This window comes from Procambarus clarkii, chromosome 39, assembly GCF_040958095.1.
Source record: "Procambarus clarkii isolate CNS0578487 chromosome 39, FALCON_Pclarkii_2.0, whole genome shotgun sequence".
Classification (NCBI taxonomy): Eukaryota; Metazoa; Arthropoda; class Malacostraca; order Decapoda; family Cambaridae; genus Procambarus; species Procambarus clarkii.
In genome coordinates, this window is record NC_091188.1 from 826,096 (window position 1) to 851,238 (window position 25,143).

General features: G+C 43.1%; 1 protein-coding gene across 12 annotated transcripts in view; it reads right to left on the minus strand.

The window, feature by feature from the left end:
* Nucleotides 1-25,143, minus strand: part of Rala (Ras-like protein A) — a 65,615-nt gene that overhangs the window by 4,908 nt on the left and 35,564 nt on the right. For 7 of the 12 annotated variants that reach the window (XM_045746002.2, XM_069338269.1, XM_069338267.1 and 4 more), the window contains 4 exons: nt 12,352-12,751; nt 8,903-9,039; nt 7,860-7,931; nt 7,111-7,285 (listed from right to left, as the gene is read on the minus strand). In XM_045746002.2, the coding sequence (XP_045601958.1) occupies nt 7,111-7,285; nt 7,860-7,931; nt 8,903-9,039; nt 12,352-12,751 (784 nt within the window). Of the gene's footprint in view, nt 1-3,039; nt 3,157-7,110; nt 7,286-7,859; nt 7,932-8,902; nt 9,040-12,351; nt 12,752-22,981; nt 23,124-25,143 lie in introns of those variants that run through there. The other 5 variants (XM_045746001.2, XM_069338265.1, XM_045746003.2 and 2 more) reach the window with 2 other exon arrangements.

Consider the following 25,143-nt stretch of genomic DNA (forward strand, 5'->3'; position numbering starts at 1 on the left):
CTCATTTAAATGGTTAACAGGTCAGCAGTCATGCACTGCACCTGAAATAACAATTACAGAAAGGATTCTACTTAAGGAACTCCAGAAATGCATATTGTTCAATAAATATTTGCCCCTTCCTCAGAAATCTGTAATCAAAGAATTGATAAGACAAGACCAGAACATTTCCCAATTATAGAGTACAGTAGTACACTACATGGCTTAAAAAAGTCAAATTACATCAGATCACACATGCCTTTCATTTATGCATAATATACACAACTGTTTCATTGCTATGTACTTGTAATCCTTTCTCTCACTCCATTATTAAGGTACAGTATAATGTCATCATTTGTACTCAATTTACATATACATAGTCTGTAAGTGCAGTAATAATGCATGTCTCATTTGTTAGTTTAGTTGTTGTAAGGTAGAACTAGACTTTCTGTACAGTTATCAGTAGCAATGATGGTCAACTTAAACTTTATTAAATACCATTTTGAAATACAGTATTAACCCAATTATTTACAATATGTTTGAATTGTTGAAGTTATTGAATGCTTTGATTGCCAACCTGCTGCCAAAAATGTATTCCATAACTTTGCATATTTTGAGTTGAAAAAAATATGCAAAGCTCTTTGCATATCAGAGTTAAAACTGTCCCGTTTGAGTGTAACACCTCTTGCAAGGAGGTTTATTCTCTAGGGAGTTGTAGAAAAGCTAAGTGTGAGGTATGAATTTGTGGAAATCTTTAAAACACAAACCAACTGTGCTCTTGTAAGTTGTAGTGTCTGAATGTATGTCAATGAGTTGGGTGAATTAAGTGTGCTCTCACTAGATGTGTGGCCCTGTCTTGAATGTTGACAACCAGCTTAGTTAAGTCTATGGACACAAGTTCTAAATTAGTGATGAGTACCCCATGGCAGATATAATTTGTTACTTGTAAAGAGTTGAACATCCTTTAGCATCTAGATGAGGTTTGAATCTACACAGACATGAAAATTTCATAACACATATACCTGCAGCATTTTTCAGTGTTTAGTTAGGGACAGATTTTTATCAATATCTACAAATTAATATAATAATAAGAGTTATTATGGTATTTATAAATTTTTCTTTTGAGATTTATGACAGTGGTATATTTGGCACCTCCAAGACAGCCATTATTTTTCTGTGATGCACCATTGGATTGCAATGTTTTTTGTATTAATGTGCTTCATATTCTCTTTTTGCGTGTAGTGTAGTCCAGTCACACTGCCCTGGGCTACTATTGCATCTATGGACTGTTCATGAAATGAATGATTTTTAAAATCCTGAAACATTTGACTACTTAAGTAGTTTTCAAGGAGGAGCAAAACATATCCACCACTGCCAAGCAACATCCAAGATCATAGCATATACAGTATATCTTCACAAATTAGAGATCTGCTCCATTTTGCAGTCATCTTTAGCAACATTAAATAGTTTTCTATTATCATTAGAGCTAAATTACCCATTGGTTAACAATCATTACTAATCTCTAAACCAAGATGTTTTCAAAACATCTTCCCAACAACTAAGAGCAAGGATGCGGTTCTACAGTTTAATACCAAGGGCATCGTTACGTTTCTGTTTATCAGCTACAGTCCTGCCCTCGTGCCAAATTAGTGGTCAAGTGTACCACTGATCAATACAGGCTTGGAAGAGGCCCGAGAGTAGACGCAGGTTTCGTGGGGTACACAGTCTCATCCTTAGAATTTGCAAGTATCCATCAAAGATAAATTTAATTTGTTTATTTTGTAATGTTGCAGGTAGAGAAGTAGGAGCTGGTACAGGGAGGAAGCCCTAGGGAGACATTGGTAGCTTCAATAACTTGCATTTTGCATGCAATGAGAAGTAAGGAGTTTATTCTAATCTATATTACTGGTGGATTCACAATAATAATAATAATAAATTATTATAATTATTATTTCATTCACCATTTCATGTAATCATATAAGTGTGTCTAGGAGACTGGAACCCGAGGCCCTACACACGTGTGAGGCAGAAGCTCTACCCACTCAGCTATCAGCAGCCTTAATAAGGGAAGATTCCAGAAGCCACTACTATTATTACTGAACTACCTGTGTATTTTTCTTTATTACTGAAAGACAACAATGGCTGTCAATTTATTCTTCAATATTTAACCTAAATGCAATGTTTATGATTGAATATGCAGGTGTAAAGATCGGATGCATCTTAAAATCTAATATGACTGATAAATATGAAACACATTTTTGTTAAGATATGGTCCACAATGACGACTTGTCCCAGTATTCATATAGCAGCTGCTCTCTACAAGGAGAAAGCTAGTTTATCCTGTTGTCCAAGTTCCAAATTTGTTTGTTTTTTCTTAATTTTGGCTGCCAATGTATAAGATATAGTTACCAATCCTCTATACCAATTTACCATGTAAAATTATCCATCATATGAAGAAGCACCACACTTGGGAAACTTGAGTAATGAACTGAAAAGCTAATACAAAAATAATGTTTACAAAAATGTTCAATCATTGCCAAAATATACAGTGCTACAAATCTTCTACTACACACATGAATAAGGAAAATGCCACAACAAAAACGCTACTGAAATAAACTAAGTCTATAAATTTTTGCAACAATTTCCACCAAGCACAAATAAACCATTTCTAAAACAATGTGTCTAATACTGCAACAACTTCCCACTAAGACAGGAAAGAAAACATTTCCCAGCATTAACGTTCCAGTAATGAGAGAGCAATACCAGACAAGTCTAGGCATCTAGGACCACACATTTATGAACCTAAACTAAGGGATACAGGCAAAACAACGCGTACAAATAAGGCCTATTCTCCACGATACTAAGGCAAGGCACCATCCATGCAGCATGAGGCACAGGTCATTAATACCCTTTTACAGGAGGCATGGCCATTTGTCCATCAAGAGGCAGAGAATAGAAAAAGGCCAATATGAGGCAAAGGACATTATAAACCCAATAAGAAAGGGGTGATACATAACACTGCAAGCAAAGGGCATGACTAAGTCGAGTAGGGGGACATCTGACCTAAAGAATGCAGCACTTGGGTTTTTTCCTCTTGCCAGGATCTTTACCCTTGCCATTGGTGTTCTTATTGTCTTCCAATTTGCGAGAGCGAATCTCACGCATCAAATCAAAGAAAACCTGTTGGGTGTGGGAGATTAAATGTTAGACAAGACACACACATAGACACATGATACCACTCATACTGAAAACATTTACCTATTCATGTTAAACTCTTTTATGAACCAACACAGAAGCAAAAAACGAAATTGAGAGAGAGGAGAGAAGAAAGAGAGAAGAGAGGAGAGAAGAGAGGAGAGGAGAGAGAGAGAGAAGAGAGGAGAGAGAAGAGAGGAGAGAGAAGAGAGGAGAGAGAGAAGAGAGAGAGAGAGAGAGAAGGAAAGGAGGAGGAGGAGGGGGGTGAGGAGGATGAGCCTATTATGTGTAATAGTGTGAGAGTGAGTGAGTGAGTGAGTGTGTGAGAGTGTGAGAGTGAGTGTGTGTGCATATCTTTAAAAATTTGAAGTAAAAAAATATGAAAAATAAATTGTTTCAAACTGAATTGTTATCACAAAGCAAACAATTTATAATAAAAACAACTAAAATAAGTTAAGAGCAATAAATTCAGCCAATTCTCTCTTAAGTCACTCCAACACTATGTACATGATAACACAAATACACTAACTCATTACAAACATAATAATCTAGTGCAATAAAATATATAGAAATAAATATTTCTCTAGAGAATAGGTTCATGCTTTGTACATGTTTCAACAAACAAGGTGAAAGAAGCTCTGCAGCACACGGTTTGGATTATAATGGATTTATCAACATTTAGAAGAAAAACCTGAAATCTGGAACTGTCCAGCTATAAAGATATTCCAGCTGCTTCAATTGCATTTATATATATTCTTAACATTTTTATTAATCCTTCTAATTCACCGTTAGAACACCAAGCTCAGCGATGTTTCCATTAACACACTGCTTGTGGACTGAAGAGTCCTCAATAGTTGAAATGGCTTTTGGACTATTTGTGTCAAGTGAAAACATGAAGCTGGAGAATCTTTGCTAATGCTTTAATTACAGTTCCATAAATCTGAACAGATAAAAACCCAAGAGCAATATTCATTTACATTATTATAAATATGATCTATGTACATTCAGTATTTTCAATGTGTTTGCATGACTTTTATGCTGAAATCTCTTGAATTGCAGAGCCAGTTTGGTACATCAAGGACTTGTTCACCTCATCCTCTACCACGACAAGAATTTTTGTAAATGATTGTGTCAAACAAAGGGAGGGAAGGAAGACGGTGGTGAGTCTTACTCAAGCCACCTCCAAGGGACCCACTTACTGTAATACAAAAAAGTGAGAAATACCTTCAACATCCCCACAAGCAAAAATTGGTAACAAAAGTTAAGACAGATTACGACTTTGCAAATTACTAGATAAGGAAAATTGAGGAGAGTAGAGTGCTGAAAGAAGACATTTACAAACTTTTGGACTGGGCAGATAAATGGCTGTTGAAATTCAATCCAAGTAATTGCAATGTAATGAAGATGGTGAAAGGCGATAGACCTGTAGGTAACTACACCGTAAGTGTAAGGCAACTACAGGTAACAATAAGAGAAAAAAACTTTTATGAGGAAGGACTGGCAACTGTTGGCTGCCTGCCATCAGCCGCGATAGAAACAGCACACCTATTTCCCGTTATTGATTACCCTCGGTTTATTTGTATAACTCTAAAAATAGATTAAATGTACTGTGTGCAGTGTCTGGGTACAGGTGCAGCACCTCAACCATGATACCACTCTCCTTCATCCCTCGAGATTGATTACATGATGCTGGTAATTACCTAAGTAATTACCTAAGTGTAGTTACAAGATGAGAATTGCTCTCATGGTGTCCTGTCTTCCCAGCACTCTTTGTTATATAATGCTTTAAAATTACTGACAGTTTTGGCCTCCACCACCTTCTCACCTAACTTATTTCAACCGTCTACCAGTCCGTTTACAAGTGAATTTTCTTATATTTCTTCGGCAGCTTTGTTTTGTTAGTTTAAATCTATGACCTCTTGTTCTTGAAGTTCCAGGTCTCAGGAATTCTTCCCTATCAATTTTATCGATTCCTGTTACTATTTTGCATGTTGTGATCATATCGCCTCTTTTTCTTCTATCTACTAGATTTGGCATATTTAAAGCCTCTAACCTCTCCTTGTAGCTCTTGTCCTTCAGTTCTGGGAGCCACTTAGTGGCATGTCTTTGTACCTTTTTCAGTTTGTTGATGGGCTTCTTTCAAGACATGGGCACCACACAACCACTGCATATTCTAGCTTTAGTCTAACAAAAGTCATAAACAATTTCTTTAGTATTTTGCCATCCATGTACTTAAAAGCAATTCTGAAGTTAGAAAGTGTAGCATAGGCTCCTCACACAATGTTCTTAATGTAGTCCTCAGGTGATAGTTTTCTATCTAGAACCACCCCTAGATCTCTTTCTTTATCAGAAGTCTTTAAAGATTTCTCACATAATTTATACATTGTATGGGGTCTATGTTCTCCTATTCCACCATTCCATAACATGGCATTTATTCACGTTAAATTCCATTTGCCAAGTGGTGCTTTGTCCAGGTCTGCTTGAAGAGCATGGCACTCATCTAAGTGCTGCAATCATGCTGGATGCCAACATTCAGCAACATTATATTTACAACGTAAAAATTAGTAAAATCAAATTAATTTAAGGTTGGCAATGGTGCCCGGTTGGCAGTAGAAGCACAAAAATGTTGCCAGAACTCATGACTGTTTATTAAAGGTTTGCAAAATATTTAACAAATGTAAAATTTATTCAGTAAACCAAGTTCATGGAATATTTCAGCAAATATTGCAAGCACTTGCTATATGTCCTGACTGGTTATTTAAAATGTCTAAAATTTGGAAATTCAACATTGGCTTGTCTCAATAATTAGGATAAATGGAGATTAATTTACTGCATTTGACTTGTTGGCAACAGCATGCAAATCTAATTTCTTTCCATTCAAAGTAATGTACCTATACTGGCACAGTATTATAAAGTTAATAAGGGATTCGTAAGGTAATATACAAGGTGCTGGAAAGACAGACTACTGGAAACTGATCTCAGCTTCAGAATTCTCAAACACTTTACAAGGTGTTTAAAAAAATCCTGCGGCAGTTTTGTTTAATCTTTTAAGTTTTACTAAATGCAAATATCTATTTTAATATTAATTTTATGCTCATCATAAATCAATAGAAAAAAAAAGTTTGCATACCTCAATCAACAGTAAATTACTTTACAGTGATTTTATCTTTGGATTTTAAAGATTTTATTATTTACAAAGTAAAGAAATACATAGCAGAAAATGATTTAATCAATAAATGTTTAACTACAGGTACAGTATTTCCATCTAACTTTCCATTCAACTTTCTTTCTCTTGTTGTCGAGTGTAAATTTCTCCTGCCCGATTTACACCAACCTAACCAGTACAGAATTTGTATGTTATGAGTGTAACATACGGCAATATATTGTGAATAATTCTGGTGCAAAGTCCAGGTGAATGTTTGTATGTTTACATATGTTATGGTATGACAAATAATGTATGATATACAGTAGTAGGACATTACATTATTATTGAATTAGTACCCAACTTATTCAATAATGTTGTTCCTAATCAGCAAGTTGGCAAATTTTAGCAATACCTTCTAATATGGTGTGTTAACCTATCCTGCATTCGGAAATATTTTGCACAAATAAATCCTTTTTTTTGTAATTACTGAACCCTGTACAAAATATATAATTTAAAAGAAATTTGAAGAAGTCATCTATGAAAACTAAAAAAAATAAGATTGAACACAATACTAAATAAAAGTAAAAAAAAGTTTATTTAAAAGGTAAAATAGCTCTCAAACAAATAATCAAAAGCACAGAGCAGCAAGCTAATACTTGTAAGGAAAAATTCAATCCTATAGGATAATCAAAATGGTCCCTGTTACTGTGGCATGTCAAAACCAAAGGCAGTAACAAAACTGCTTAATTACAAGCGTGGGAAAGATTAATGTTAATGAACAGTATACACTTTACCTTGTCAACATTAGCTCTTGTCTTAGCCGAGGTCTCTACGTAAGGCACACCCCATTGTCCAGCACGATTCTTTGCTTCGTCTTCTGACACTTTCCTTCGCTCGGTCAAGTCAGCTTTGTTGCCTACTAGCAAAAATGGGATATGCTCATCATTTTTCACTCGCAGAATTTGTTCTCTGAAAGAAATAGTAAATGACGTGAAAATCTTTACTAACTTTTTAAGATGTTACAATCATAAATAGACCCACAAAAACTGCAAACATAAAACTTTGAGAAGAATTAGTAAATTCTAAAATGATAAATGAATGAGAAAAATAGGTAAATTGAATACAGTACAGTATATCCAGCAGTGAGTACAAGACACTGTGAATGGATGGATGGTCAGGAGTTGGAGATGTTAACAACACATTACCACACATAGCCAGTGTGACAGTGGTGGCAATCGTGCATAATGTCTCGTGAACGCTTTTGACCACCGTATTAGAAACTGTATTAGAAAATATATTTCATTACCAACATACAATCATTCCTGTTGATCATTGAGTGAAAATACTGTATGTAGTTTCAAAAGTATTCTTGGATGTACACAAACAGTGGCGGCAATATCATGCTCTGAGCACAACTATGTAAGCATGTCACACTAACACCACAAGAAAGATAATATAGTTTTTTTTACCTGTTATCATATATACAATTACTTTAACTTGTAACAATTCTGACACACTATTGAAAGAATTTAAAAAAACTTACCTGAATTCTTGGGTGGCTTGGAATGAGTCGTCTTCTGTTATGGAGAAGACACAGAGGAACCCCTCACCAGACCTGCGCACAACACACATTTATAAAATAAATAAAAAATAAAATGTTTATTTAGGTAAGGTACATACATACAAGAAATTTTTACAAAGATTGGTTGACTTATAGGTAGAGCTAGTACATACAAAGCCTAAAGCCACTATTACGCAAAGCGTTTCGGGCATATTATCTCATACTCATATTTCGGGCATATATATCTCATATCTTATTATCTCATAAATTTTGTAAATTTAAAATAGGTCATTATCAAAAGAAGATGCTAAGCTGGGAAGACAATTTAGCGGGGTTTAAGATACAGTAAATACTAAGTCTTAAGCACTCGTACAAACAAAAAGAAAAACACAAATATTGTTGGTGTTTTGCCCAGTTTCCATCGTATACATTTCAAGCATATTTAACAGTTTTAATTTTCAATCAAAGGGATAAGGTATTCTCAAAATACTGTACAAAATCTTGCAGAAAAATAAACAAGCAACACATACCAGGCAGTCTGTAAAAAATTACAGTCTGTAAGCTGTAATTTGTTATGGCTGTAATGATTGGTATACATCACTTATGAATAAAATCAATGAATTGATTAAATCATTAACGTTTATAATTGTGCTACTCCCTTTATTGAAGCTCCTTACAGCATTCAGTAAATTTTTATGGCATTTCATAACATTTCACCATTTTCATGGTTTCCAGTATTTTCCAGATACAGTACCTTCTCAATGGAAGGTGGTTGATTTATATAAAAATTAACAGGTAATAGATGAGGGATGCTGGCTTGTTTTAAGTGTTGGTTAAACACTCGTGTATGTCATATGCATATTATATATGGTATATATATACCAGTACTGTACATATTCAACACCAGCATATATATATATACTGTACATGTATATGCTGATGACAATTTTGAAGAACAACAAACAACAAATCACACTTTTCTGGTAACACTCATTATATATCCTTTATTAAATTCTAAGCTTTACCTGAAGTAGTTGTCTCTGATGGCAGCATAATCTTCCTGTCCTGCCGTGTCAAGAATATCTATTTGGACCTCCTCACCATCCAGAACAACTTTTTTGCGGTAACTATCAGCCTTGGTGGGTTCGTAATCTTCGACGAACTGTAGACATTTATATTTTGAATCACTAATCAAAATCATTATTTTTAATAACAAAAATGTAAACAGTACAGTATACAGTACAGTATTACATTACTAATACTAATTACTAAATGGCTTGAGGCTCATGATATCTGATGTATAATAAACTAATCTGATGTATACTTAGCATTTAAGAATTCACATTGAAGAACAATACTGTACATTAATTTAATGCATGCTTTAAAAATACAAAACCTTAAATACTGTACAGCTCGTTTATAATCATAAATAATAGTGTCTAACAGTTTGCCTCAATTAATAATTTTAACAATTCATTGTGTCGGGGGACAGGTAGCCAGTTTATATATACAGTACATGTTAGGCTTGTACTGAGGTCCCCCCAGAGATAAATTACTGACCCTCCCCAGGCTGCAACCCTACAACAAATGGCTAATTCCTGCATGTTTACTGCTAGGTGAATAGGGGCATTAGGAAATAAGAAACGTTCCCAACCATTTCTCTCCTGCCGGTGACAGAAATACCTGTAATTGGGTAGGGATGGCTTGAGAGGGCGATGACTAGTTAGGGAAGGGGGGGGGGATGACTTGGGGGGGGAGGGATGAAGTGGGGGAAGACTGTTTATAATATGGGGGTGAGACTAGTATGAGACACACCCAGGTGACAATAGAGCAGGTCCCAGCTATCACATCATCAACATACAACCTGGACCATTGTCTACATCCCTCATTATTATATGCTCCTTTCTCTTGTAGCAGCAGCAGTGCCTTAACCTCATTTCTCTTATGCCAGCAGCAGATATCAAGGCGTCCTAACCTCCTCCTTTCATGTGAATATTTCCACAGGTATATAGGGCTTTCTGTAATATTAAACTATTTAGAATAGTATTTGCCAATTTAAAATGTGGAATTGCCTTGATTTGTTGTTTATGAATACAGTATATAAAACACCTGAAGCAGCCTCAAAGGTAAAAAACATTAAAATCCCCAGTTTTCTGATGACATAAAAACAAAAACTAATCCACCACTATACTGTATGTGTCTGGTGAAGAGGTGAACTTCTGGAGTAAGAGAACATTAAGGTTGGCTGTCACTAGGCCGTTTCCTCTGCCACAGCTCTGTGCTTCTCTTAACAACATTACTAATACTGTAGGCAACCTAACTCCGCACCTCGGTTGTTCTCCGCATGTTGACCTTGTTAGTGATAACAGTTCTCTCTAAACTCTGGGAATTTTCCACAATAAACTTCATAGTGGTGCAAGGTGTGTGAATAGTTTTGCAGACAAAGATTTAATTTCGTTAGATCTACTTCAGCAGAGGTTATCAAATTATATGAATTCAGAAACATCCTTTAAGGGGTATTAAAGTACAGTTCACTAAAATGTTAAACAACTGTGCACTTTGTACTAGTAGACCAAGGTAATATTTGTTATCAATGCTGGTATTTATGATGAAGGGGAGAGACGGAGGCAGCCATGACAGAATACAGTAATAGTACAAATGAACCAATGTGTAAACAGTAGTAATAAATGGCGATACAGCACGCTTAACACAGCCACTGTCAGGTCGAGCGTCGACGTGTGTCTGGTGTGAAGCTCAACCTCCAGCTTACAGCTGCATCAGCCAGCAATATTCTGTGGGGTGAGACCAGCAGCACTACAGGTCAGCAAGACCCAGTTGTTCAGCAAGTGAAGGTGGTCCTCATCCACACCACACTCTTTTCCCTAAATTATCATCCCTATGGGCATTTTGCTCTTGGTCGCTCTTGGCATAAGAGATGCAGCATCACTTACCCCCCCCTGGGAGTCAGGGATGCTGCCAGAGATGCAGCATCACTTACCCCTGGGGAGTCAGGAATGCTGCCAGAGATGCAGCATCACACACCCCTGGGAAGTCAGGGATGCTGCCAGAGATGCAGCATCACTTACCCCTGGGGAATCAGGGATGCTGCCAGAGATGCAGCATCACTTGCCCGATGCTGCCAGAGAGGCAGCAACACGTACCCCTGGCGAGTCAGGGATGTTGCCAGAGATGCAGCATCACTTACCCCTGGGGAGTCAGGAATGCTGCCAGAGATGCAGCATCACACACCCCTGGGAAGTCAGGGATGCTGCCAGAGATGCAGCATCACTTACCCCTGGGGAGTCAGGAATGCTGCCAGAGATGCAGCATCACACACCCCTGGGAAGTCAGGGATGCTGCCAGAGATGCAGCATCACGTACCCCTGGGGAGTCAGGGATGCTGCCAGAGATGCAGCATCACGTACCCCTGGGGAGTCAGGAATGCTGCCAGAGCTCTGGTTCCCACACACATTACCTGAGAGCGGTGACCACCGGCCGGCCACCTCTCCCACCAGTAATGACACACACTCGGCCTCGAGGCCATATTGGCGGGCATGGTTAGTGTTGTGGTCACCAGCGAGGCCACCATACTACTCTGGCTAGTTACATCTCCCACCTCACAACCTTCCTTACAGTACTACTACTACTTCTCTCTCTCCCTTCCCTTCTCTACAGTAGCCCTCGCCGACATTCCCTTGGTCAAGAAAGGAGAGAACTTCCGGGGTGGGGGCAGGAACACGATGGAAGGACAAAGGAGGCGTAAATAAGATTTAAATATAAACCGAAATTGGATATAAATTGGAAGAGTTTAGATTCAAGATAGACCTGGGTGAATACTGGTTTACAAACAGGAGTGGTGATTTATGGGGACAATTTACCAGGTAACATTACAAGACCTTGGGGTCGCTGGATAATTTACCGTCAGTTGGTTAGACATATATAAGCGTGACCCGGGCGTTACAGTCAGGTGGCCGTGTTGTTATTCCCGTGGGAGTCCTCACCCCCCCCCCCGTCACCCTCACGTGTCCACCCACCGTGTCTTCAACTTTCCCCTCGGGGGGTCACAACTCACAGCGCGCCACGCAGATATGTTCAACCTCCCGATATACATTAACTTTTTCAACTGTGAGTAATTATTTGAGGATGGCGCTCAGTCAGTATGACTAGAGCAACGATCACCACTAAGTACAAGTTTATTAAATCGTTGTTTGTCCTTGAACGTGTCTATCACCAAAAGTATACATGTGTAGAGAGGCGGGTAATGGGTCCTGTCTATCGCTGCAGTACCACAAGCCTCTCACACATAGCCAAGACTCCTGAGACACCCTGGCAGTAAAGTTGGACACGCTGAGAGACAGTAAGGCAGGGAAGACAGTGACACGTCACGGCAGGAGAGACAGTGAGGCAAGAGAGACGGTAAGGCAGGGGAGACAGTAAGGCAAGAGGTAACTAGGGAGTTAGTGCCGGCACTGACCTCGTCATACATGAACTGTAGAGTGAGTGCCGACTTGCCGACACCGCCGGAGCCCACCATGATGACCTTGTGCAAGGCGGGCGCCGGCGGGTTTTTCTTGGCGCCGGACATCTTGGAAGACGCGGAGTTCTTCGTGGTGTCGACGGTGTCGTTGCCGGAGGGAGGAGATAGGCCGGCCAGGTAGTGTCCGGCACGGGCGAGTGGCTCCTGCAGGGAGGTCACTACACGCTGCACTAGTCCACTCCACGCCTCCTTCCAGCTGGTGTCGGCCCCGTGCTTGGGGTGATGGGGTCCCCGCGGCTCGGCCGGATAGTACACGCCCGGGGTGCGTCCGTCACGACTGTAGCTGCAGCTGACGGCCTTCCTCTCACCCTCCTGGTTGATGGTGATCCGGGCCCCGCTGAAACACACAAGATAATCCACCATTAGTTAATCTCCTCATCATCCTGGCTACGGCCGCTCACTAATCAACAGTCACGCTAACCCATCAACGTGCCCTAGGCAGTAACCAACGGCACAGCGATGCACTTACATCTTCAACAAGCCGAGACCAACCCCAAATTAAGCACGTATACCAACACCCGGCACCGCTGCTCACACTCCAAGTATCTGGCAGTTCGTCAAGAACATAAGAACGCAAGAATAACAGCAACTGCAGAACGATGATTCGTCATGCCTGGCGTAGAAGTGTGGTTGTTGATTTATGGAACAAATTACTGGGTAACATGTGGTATAGGCTCGCTGGATTGTTTCAAGCGTAGTTTAGACATTTACATAAACTGAATGAGTTTGGACGGATATAAACACCAGCTGTGTTGTATGGACCGACACGCCTTCTGCGGTGTTATTTATATTATTATTTATACCAAAACTCGTCCATATATGTCTAACCTACGCTTGAAACAATCCAGGGATCACACCTTTATTATGTTACCGTTTAATTTGTTCCATATATCAACACCCCTATTTACACACCAGTATTTACCCAGATCTTTTCTAAGTCAAAATTTATCAAATTTATATCTATTGTTTCGAGTTCTATTTTGTGTTGCTACCTTTAACACCCCGTATCCCGTTACAGAGTAAATCACGAAAACGAGGCTGAAAATACCACTTGAAAAAGTCCAATATGGCTGAAAATACCACATGAAAAGGTCCAATATGGCTGAAAATACCACATGAAAGTCCAATATGGCTGAAAATACCACATGAAAAAGTCCAATATGGCTGAAAATACCACATGAAAAAGTCCAATACGGATCGATACATGATGAGCGAGGCCGAGGGTCAAGGTCACCCAGGATCAGCTACGGGGTCAGGGGTCAGGTCACCACCGCCACACAATACACTTTACAATATCCTGCACCCGCGACTATCTCATCTCAAGTTTTATTACATCTTAAATATTATTTCCTCCAAACAAATTGGTCATCTCACACGCATTCACATCCACACGCATTAACACAGGTGGTACACGCACAAGGGGACACAGGTGGTACACGAGCAAGGGGACACAGGTGGTACACGAGCAAGGGGACACAGGTGGTACACGAGCAAGGGGACACAGGTGGTACACGCACAAGGGGACACAGGTGGAAACTGAGCACCCAGTTGAGCCACAGAGACGTTAGAAAAAAAACTTTTTCAGTGTCAAAATAACAAACAAATGGATTTAATTAAATTACAAAATGTTAGAAATACGTGGAACTGATGAACGAGGATGGCCTCGGGTCAATAAAACTTCACATTATTTGGAAGGCTTATAATAATAATGTATAAGAAACTGTGGTGGGTCACCCACAGACGCTCTGCTCCACAGACTTCTTCATAGATGAAGTAAAGGTCCTTGTGTAAAGGAGAAAATGTATATGTTTATCTCTCAGAATGTTTGGTAATATGTTTATTGTTTGTGATGTGTGTCTGTGTATGTATTAACACGATGTACTGAACGGGGTGAGAACAGCTTGAGCTACCTCATCCCTTTGTGGGTATTTTACCTTAATAAACTTATTTCAATTTCTTCATAGATGCAACATAGTCCCATTACAAAGTATGGGGGGGAACAATAGCAGGAGATAACTACAAAGTTCCCACCCGCTCTCTAAATGTACAGGGGGATTACCACTACACCAACTGTGTTCATCAGAGCGCATGATCAACACCTCACAAAGACCCGCCTCTTCTCACAACGTGTCCGCCCTCACATTTGAATTAGTTTTCAAATTAGTTGCAATGAGGGGGGCGGGGGGGGGGGGGGCGTGGGAGTACCACTTCAAATAATGTGATGAGAATGATTACAAGAAGGTATCGAAGAAGGTGAGAAACTATACCTGCATGCACAGGTGAGGGGCGGCCATGGACACCCATGTGAAACACCACCTACACCCTCCCCCCACTACACACCTAAACACACAAGAAGGGTGTTCCACCGCCGCCTTGACTAATACACCCCCTCCCCTCCCCCCTTTCACACACATTACTACACACCTACCTGATGCCCCCCCTCCCCCCCTCTCCATTCCCACACGAACACGCCCTTCACTGGTAAACAATTGCATCTGCTTACAAAACACCCCAAACTCATTTCTTGTAACAAATATACCTTAGTCAAACTTGTTCAACTTTTGTTTTATTTGACCTCCAAATTTGCTACTCAAAGTGTATATATGAATGATTGTATCGCAAAAAACTTGATATAGGGGAAATAGGGAACAAACCACGAAGGACAATTGTGTAAGGGGCGGGGCATAGAAGCATTCTTGTTTGAGGAGCTGTTCACTTGAGACAGTTAAGCAAGTCCCAGCTGTGTCTGGGTACAAGTGACAGGATGAACAACCCAGCGGGTTTTCTTCCTATTGGGGAGTGTTGTACACGCTGCTATGGCGGTGTGTCCACTCACAGGATGAGTGGCACTGCCCAATACTGTCACTATGGCGGTGTGTCCACTCACAAGATGAGTGGCGCTGCCCAATACTGTCACTATGGCGGTGTGTCCACTCACAAGATGAATGGCGCTGCCCAATAAACTCGCCCCTCGGGGCAAAATTTAAAAAATTTAAAGGCTAGTCCTCTCTTACCGTGGTAGTCAAGTGTTAGGTGTTAGAGGAGCCTGGTGGAGGAGGAGCACTTACCACTCCTGCGTCAGCACCACCACGCTACACAAAGACCCAAGGTCACCAACCACACAAACGTATCACAAGAAGCCACCAAGCCCGGAAGCTAGGCTATACAGCACCGTCTGCGTACACAACAATTGTGACGCACCGTCTGCCTCACAAAGAGCCCAAGCTCTTTTAATTAAGCACGCAAGCACAATTAATTAAGTGAGTACAATAGTCAAGAGTTGGAAGGTAGCAGTGAGACTGTCGGTAGGAGAGCTGAAGGCCAGACGAGTGACAACAAAGGTGCCAGACTCTCCGACACCAAAGGTGCCAGACTCACCGAGGGACACACGTCACTGGACGGCAGTGGACGGCAGGACAACCTTGTCTTCTTGGTACACCAGAAACAACCTCGCTATATCAACAAATCCACAAGGGCCGTGACGAGGGTTCAAACCTACGTCCGAGAGGACCCCAGACGCTGCCTTAATCGAACAAATGATTTGTTCATCTGATGCATCAGGCTATTGTGATTTCTGTGTGTAACCTCGCCATACCTTTGAAATAAATATATCTCGCTATAAAAATGAAATTAAAGTGTTTAAATGTGTTGCGACGAATATATAATATGCTTTATTTGTGTTTCTAGTCATTTTATGGAGGCTCCTGCGGGGGCCTCGAGCCTCTGGCTGTCCCTCTGTGTGACACCCATGTCAGTCTTACTCAGGCCGTGGATGGGTAGTTATTACCATCACTGCCCCCCCCCCACTACTCACTCTCGGTAACGGTAACACACTCTTGTCAGTCTGCATCATCATCATTATTATTACTATTATTATTACTATTAGTTTGTGGCAGTAATTATGACAAGTGCAGTGTGTGATGCACAATACGAGTACCAATACCAACTACTGGTCCAAGGTAACGATAAAGTGGACTCTTGTGCCGAGAACAGTTCACGTTCTGCCTCATTACTATTGTAGAGAGAGCATAAAGTGTGTCTCACCTCAGCGGCCAGCGGGGGAAGGTGAGACCACCTTCACACGGCCCCCACATACTGTCAAAAACAGTGGACATCACCAACGCAGCACCAGTGGACATGTGTGCCGACGGCGTCGGTGCAGAGCTCCTCTACTCGAGCGAGGAAGCTCTGGACCAACTGTTTCCTCCAGAACACCAGGGGCCAGATTCACGAAGCAGTTACGCAAGTACTTACGAACATGTACATCTTTCCTCAATCTTTGACGGCTTCGGTTACATTTATTAAACAATTTAGAAGCATGAAAACCTCCCAATCAACTGTTGTTATCGTTATAAACAGCCTCCTGGTGCTTTGGAGCTCATTAACTGTTTAATAATTGTAAACAAAGCTTCCAAAGATTGAGAAAAGATGTACACGTTCGTAAGTGCTTGCGTAACTTCTTCGTGAATCTGGCCCCAGGACGCCCTACGAGACTTTGACCTGATCATCTTGGCTACCCGTCGCTACCTGGCTGGTGAAACAGCTTTTGTCAGCCGCGCTAGCGTCTTCGTCACCTCCAAAGACCCCTCACACCAACAAGAACCCGGCTCTAACTGCAGTCAAAGTTAGTCATTAAGAACCATGACAACCTACGACCTACCCTGAAGGTAGGTCGATCGAAGAAGGTCCTTCTCTACAGCTTCAGCAGCGACCCAAGCAGTGGAGATCGGATTCAGATGCCTCGACATTTCAAACACCCCGGACACCGTCAAGAAAGAACGCTACCGCCAACTACGTCGGTGCTTCAAGTGTTACAAGTACGACCACTACACCAGCAACTGTGAACTCTCCCAGGGGAAATGCAGCATCTACACTGAAGAGCGTCACTACAAGGACTGCCAGTCGACTACCCAGCTGTGCATCAACTGCGGAGGCCCACACACCGTCCCCACAAGAACGGAAGAAATTCAGAAGGCACCAACCAACAGGCCAACTACCGGGGTGAGAATAGCTTGAGCTACCTCATCCCTTTGTGTGTATTTTACCTCAATAAACTTATTTCAATTTCAACAGGCCAACTACCAATCAGCCCGCGAGTTTCACCATCCAGGCCACGACCATCCCAATTCTACCCAACTCCTCTGCTACGAAGACGTCCGCACCAGTCCAAACCCCCCCCCCCCTCCCTTGGGACCCTGATGAGATTTAGATAATAGCTGTACTATGTAGGTCTAAGGTGTACTGTATATGGGATTACGACAATTAGTTTAGTTAATGCTGGAAAACTACAAAACCTGATATTCTTGAACATCATGAACACAAAAACGATACAAAACGGTGAAGGTAAGACAGTTATCAGCAAAACATATCCAAATATAATGAGGGGGATGGGAGAGTAAGAGGGGGGAAGATCCCTGGCTAGAGGAGCAGAGCGTGACGTCCCCCTGCACCACTGTCACGGTGTTGTGGTGTAGTGCAGGACGTGAGCACCCTGGCCCTCACCTTCTGCACCGCCTCCCTCAGCTCCTCTCACCTCTGGAACCCCGCCTCGCGACCTCCACGCCCCTCTCTCTGCGACCTCCACGCCCCTCTCACACCTCTTGCACCCTTCTCTCACCACCTGCAGGTTCCACAGCACCTGCACCCCTCCCATCTCCCAGCCCAGGCTCCGTCCGACGCATGCTACCCTCATTGTACCTTCATTCATCTGTTATTGAGTGGGAAGCACAGGTCCTCCGCCAACAGTTACTGCTAATCATGTACAATTACCCCCACACCCACCCCCCACACATGCCACCTCCTCCCCCACCCCCCACACCGGTCAGCTCCACACACACACCTGCCTGCTAATATGTGCAGCAGGTTGAAGAGCAACAAGTACTGGTGAGAGTTGGTGCTCCTGGTCCCCGCCTCGCCCTGTAGCAACGCCTGCAGCATGAGAGGACCAGATTACTCTCCCAACTACGCCCTCTCCACCTCCGCCAGCACCGCCTACTGGGGAAGCTCGTACCCCAGCACGAGGAATGAACTCATTATGTACACACATAATGTACATACATACATTATGTACATACACACATACACTTAAACATTCCTAGGCTTAGTGTAGCATATATATGTAAATATTATATTAGGACTAAGACGGCGTACAATAGGCTTAAGAGAGCGTACATTAGGTCTTGGCTTCCTTAGGCAGGTTATATTAGGTTCGTTAGTTACTTATCTTATTTTAAGAAAGCCACTGAATAACACAAAAATGTTAAAACGTTTTTGTACGTTTGAGGAAATAGTTGCAACAGGTACAGTCTTATAGGAGGATGGTCGCGTTTATGTAGGAATATATTGTGTTTGTTAGGTCGAGTCAACACGTCGACCGGCTGGGTCACCGTGTACAGGCTCGACACCCACCATCTGGCACAACCGTTCCCGGTACACTTCCAGGTACGCCTACAGCATGATTGTACACTTCCCGGTACACCTACAGCATGATTGTACACTTCCCGGTACACCTACAGCATGATTGTACACTTCCCGGTACACCTACAGCATGATTGTACACTTCCCGGTACGCAGACCCGGTGGGGTCCTCTTAGTTCCGGGACCAGTCTGGTGGCATACCTCTGAATCTTTTCTAACTTCGTCTTGTGTTTAACTAGGTATGGACTCCAGAGGCTGGAACTGCATACTCCAGGATTGGTCTTACATAATAAAATTAAATAATATTTTGAGAACATACAGATATTGGTTAGTGACTGCATGTTTGTGGTGGGTGCATGGAGGACCCTGAGTGGAGGCCGGGTTACTGGGCTACCCTGCAGGCGACCTTGACCAGAGGGAGGGGGGGAGGACTGACACACACAACTATAACCAGACACGGCAGTTAACGGGGACGAATGGTCTAAATTATATGTGCCTGAGTAAGTCAGTAAGTGACTAAGTCAGTGAGTGAGTGACTCACCAGGGAGCCTTCAGCCCGCTCACACACCAGCGAGCTTCCATGCTTGAGGAAAGATGTACAGGTTTCGTAAGTAGACACGTAGATGACTCCCGGCCATGAATGGCGAAGCGTGCAAGCATTTGATAGCTCAAAAACCTAGAGCCCAGGAGCCAGCGGGGAGTGAAAGGCGGTACTTTTCCAGACCAGACCAGTCAGACGAGTCATGGGTGACAAGCTTGACGCAACACTAACTGTTCCACCACCAACTGCATAGTTCACCGTGACGCAACCAGCGGAGGGGAGGAAGGGGCTCACATATGTTCCTGCAACAGCCTCGGCCTGCTCATGTGACACTGCTGCCTTCCCTACATATGGCTCTACACAACACTGGCGGATCACACATAAAAAATCTAAAGTTCCCCCCCATTGTTTCAACGGCCGTAAACCTGACTGGCGTCACTGTATTCAGTACAATTCAGTGTTACAATTACAGAGTAAACAATTTTGTATGTACCATTACAAATAAAATTAGCTTTATTTGCAACTGATTAATACGACTCATTCATGGCTCCACCCTGGGAATACCAACCAACTTTGGTATTACTTGAGAGACTGCGAGTCTCGTCGCAGACTCGCGTCGGAAAGAAAGGTTCAGCAAGTTGGCGCGCGCATGTGAGGAGAGCATAATATTGGGGCTTGGGTGCCGCCAGGAGGTCTGGTCAGAGAGACAGGGGGCCGCGGGGACCGTGACCCCCAGAACCACCAAGGCAGGTAAGCCTGGGAGCACGGGCAGGCCCGACCTGCCTCACTCTCCCAGCAACAGCCCAGAGCAACCATGCCCTTTAACACGGGGTGATCTTCCCTGGCCACGGAAGCTCTCTCCAGCGTATTGTACTTGCGTTGGTCTCTTCACAGTTGGAGGTAGAGAGGAGGACCCTTCTCCATTGTTTCGTGTTGTGTTGATACACTTTACAACCAATTTAATATCCCCTTGTCAATCCACGCACACACGTCTCACGCCGGGAGACGGGGCAGCAGAGTGGCTCATTGCTCACCTCGTTCTGAGCACTGCTGTAACACAGTGCTCAACCTATTCTGCACACCAATTTTCAGGCTATCGGACACTTCAAAATTCCGGGGATTCAGTGATATTACAACTAGCATAACATTGGCACTCCCTCCGACTAAGAAGCACTGGCTTCGGCGGGTTAAATACGGTGCCTATACATTGGTACGCTTCTAGTGAAGCCTAAATCCATAGCATTAGTCAAGAGTGTAGTGACCATCGTGTATAGTGAGAATAACGTATGGTGAGAATAGTGTATATTGAGAACCGCGTATACTGGGAGTCGCATATAATGAGAATCGCGTATAATAAGTATAGTGTATAATGAGAATCGTGAATAGTAAAAATCACGTATACAGTGATTCACATCACGTTTCACAGTGTATAGTGAAAACGGTATACAGTGAGAAGAGTGTATAGTGAGAATCGCGTATAGTGAGAATCATGCAGTGACAATTTTATCTGTGTGGGTGAGACTGGAACATATTGATCATTTTCTTACTGACGAGATCAAAGTGGTCATACCAGAAAGTATAAGACAATGAGTGATGGTGACACTGCGTCTTAAAACACCTTCCTGCCACATCACCTTCATCCCACTTCACAGTGACAAGCCGCTGTCGTCGGTCCCAGCACCTCCCTCTCTCCCCCGGATCACATCTAAGCCTCCACAACTGACCTGAATGAGTTCACGTTCCTAATACTCAACCTTATTTAATATTCATATTCATAACCCGATTGATTGATTGATGAAGATTAAGCCACCCAAAAGGTGGCACGGGCATGAATAGCCCGTAAGTAATTTATAACCCAACAAATGCTAGTATTTACACGTGTGAGTTGAGTCTAGTGAGATGCAGAACTGTTTCAATTATTCGTTTATCGCATTTTTGTGTGTGTGTGTCCGTGTTAACAATTAGATGGGAAATGCTATTAAGGCAGCGTCTGGGATGCTCTCGGACGTAGGTTCGAATCCTCGTCAGGGCCCTTGTGGATTTGTTCAAATGCTGGTGCATTCAGACAGACCAATTAATTGGTCCAATCTGTGGAATGATGTAGGTTGGCCTCAAGGGTGTCTGGGTACCCCAGGGGATGTCTGGCTGCCCTAGGGGGTGTCTGGGTACCCCAGGGGATGTCTGGGTACCCCAGGGGATGGCTGGGTACCCCAGGGGATGGCTGGGTACCCCAGGGGATGGCTGGGTACCCCAGGGGATGGCTGGGTACCCCAGGGGATGGCTGGGTACCCCAGGGGATGGCTGGGTACCCCAGGGGATGTCTGGCTGCCCTAGGGGGTGTCTGGGTACCCCAGGGGATGTCTGGCTGCCCTAGGGGGTGTCTGGGTACCCCAGGGGATGTCTGGGTACCCCAGGGGATGTCTGGGTACCCCAGGGGATGGCTGGGTACCCCAGGGGATGGCTGGGTACCCCAGGGGATGGCTGGGTTCCCCAGGGGATGGCTGGGTACCCCAGGGGATGGCTGGGTACCCCAGGGGATGGCTGGCTGGCTGCCCCATACGAAGCGCCAGGGCATGTATCACCAAGCAACAAGTGAGTGGGTTAAGAAGGTCTACATAATACTACAAGCTTGTCACGGCCACTCAGGCAGTTATTTTATTTTCTCCTTGTATCTTTGCGGATTTAGTTCGATAAATATTGACATTTGAAATATTATTATTATTACTGAATATAGATCGAATCTGAGCAGATTTTGGTAGAACTGAGGGATAATCGGCCTGTGTAAGGTTGCTAAATTAATTTTGGTTAAAAATATTCAAAATTCAGACATGATGTGTTGAAATAAACGTATCTATCAATACATAATAATTAAACACGGTAATTATTAAGGTAATTCGAGAACTTTCCCTAACATGCAGTGTGTGTGTGTGTGTGTGTGTGTGTGTGTGAGTGTGTGAGTGTGTTTGTGTGTGTGTGTGTGTGTGTGTGTGTGTGTGTGTGTGTGTGTGTGTGTGTGTGTGTGTGTGTGTGTGTGTGTGTGTGTGTGTGTGTGTGTGTGTTACTGCCAGAACAATAGGATAAGATGTGTGGGAACAATAGGTGATCACTAGTGACATAAGAGTGAGAGTGGGTGAAGGTGTTCCCAGTGGCCAGTATCTCTCTCTCTCTCATCAACAACTTTCATGACCACCACAACACGTCTTCAAAACCTCCACAACTCTAAACCATTAAGTATATATATATATATATATATATATATATATATATATATATATATATATATATATATATATATATATATAATGCTATATCAACTGACAATTACACACACCTGCCGTCCCACACCTGTCCTCCCTGCCACCACGACCACACACATGTGGGGTACTCAACAGAAAGTGTGTGTAGTACATTTATCTCTTCTGGACACATACGCTGGTTGGTGCAGCTTCGGGTTTGCAGGGTCGGTGTTCGATTCTCGATGATCCAAATGGTTGGGCACATCCCTCATACCCCCTCTATGGTCATAGTCATACCGACTAAGTGCTATCGCTCTATAATTACTTATTACCGATGACAACTTTACTAATATCCTAATTAAAAGACAATTACCTCATTGTGCTGGTGTTGGCTTTTGTAATTCTATATCACCCTTGAAGGTGTCAAGGAGAAGCTTCCCCTCCACAACTATTTAATCCTCAAATTCACTGTGGACACGAGAGGTGTAACTTGAGGGGCGGAGGGAGCGCGGAACGTCCGCCCAAGTCGGCGTCACAATCACGACTGGATGTGTGGGGGCGCGTACTATACATCCCGGGGACACCCACCCACCCACCCAATCCTTCCCCATTCACAAGAGAGCGCCATCGGATCTTTTGTTTACAGTTACGTCACACACACACACACACAAACGAACTGAGAGGGTAGATAAAGACTGGCTATTTAACACATGGGGGCACACGCACAAGGGGACACAGGTCGAAATTGAGCGCCCAAATGAGCCACAGAGATATTAGAAAGAACTTTTTTTTCATGTCAGAGTGGTTGACAAATGGAATGCATTAGGCAGTGATGTGGTGGAGGCTGACTCCATACACAGCTTCAAATGTAGATACGACAGAGCCCAGTAGGCTCAGGAACCTGTACACCAGTTGATTGACGGTTGAGAGGCGGGACCAAAGAGCCAGAGCTCAACCCCCCGCAAACACAACTAGGTGAGTACACACACACACACACACACACACACACACACACACACACACACACACACAAACACACACACACACACACACACACACACACACACACACACACACACACACACACACACTCATGATAACTCCTACTCTAACGCTTACACGTAACCAATGTTTGGTTTTCTCCAGACATCGCGGGACACAGAGGCAGTGTCAGACTCACTACCTGTAACTGTTACAAACTACTATTGGTGCTAAACTCACAGCTGACTGCTGCCCCCTGACATTCTAACGGGTTCCTTCGTCAATGTATCTTCCATGTGTCGCACGTTTAACGGAGTGTATTATGAATACATCCAAGTGTAGTAATAATTCGTTGGACACACGCAGCCTCTCCCGAACAACACGTGTGTGTTTAGTTGTATACATTATGTATATATTTGCTAGCCGATCGGCCGAGCGGACAGCACGCTGGACTTGTGATCCTGTGGTCCTGGGTTCGATCCCAGGCGCCGGCGAGAAACAATGGGCAGAGTTTCTTTCACCCTATGCCCCTGTTACCTAGCAGTAAAATAGGTACCTGGGTGTTAGTCAGCTGTCACGGGCTGCTTCCTGGGGGTGGAGGCCTGGTCGAGGACCGGGCCGCGGGGACACTAAAAAGCCCCGAAATCATCTCAAGATAAGGTCAAGATAGCCACCATATCCTGAATAACATATCATTCACTTGGATAATGAGTGACTGACACCACCTTCTTCAACCAGGAGTACTAAGATGCCAGCCTTGGTAGGATGAGAGGCTGGGCTGACTTTCACCTTATAATGGACCACTTACTGGCACAATCATCTTTTTACACTCCCGCCGCCCGCAGCCTTGTCTCACATACTCCCACGCTCCCCCCAACCTCTTGTTATACTTCTAACTTATACCATACATCCAGATGAGGCCCCCCTCCCAACCCACACAACCCGCCTCACCCCACTCTGCGGCCAGTTGAACCCTTTGGTCTCAAACCACACCACATTGAGAGGCGGGACCCAAGAGGCAAAGCTCAACTAGGTGAGTACATTATCGTCAATATAATCTCCAGTGAATGGTAGTATAGACCATGTATATATATTTGTATATATAACATGTATATTTGTATATACTGCATATGTATATTTGTAGAGCACATACAGCCCCGCTCCTGTGCCAGGCAAGTCCACTACGGGCTCACCATAACCCGTGCTACTTGCACCTTTTGTTGACCATTGATGACACACTAGTGTCCTATTACCCCGGTAGCCCCTCGGGGCAGACACCCTGCTCCCTAGAGCACGCATCACTCACAATACAATATTACGAAGTCTTAAAGACAGTACTCTCTCCCGCCCTTCCCGCTCTGTACACATTATAATCTGGACCTACATGGGGGAGAGAATGAGTGGGGGGGGGAGGTGGTGATGTATGGTCTCGTCGCCAGAGACTGTCAGTACCTGATCATGCTGCTGCTTCCTGTTAACAGTCACAGTTCCAGTCTGATGTGGACCAAGTGCAAACTCAAGGATTATATATGTGCAGCCCTTTAAATCATTAGA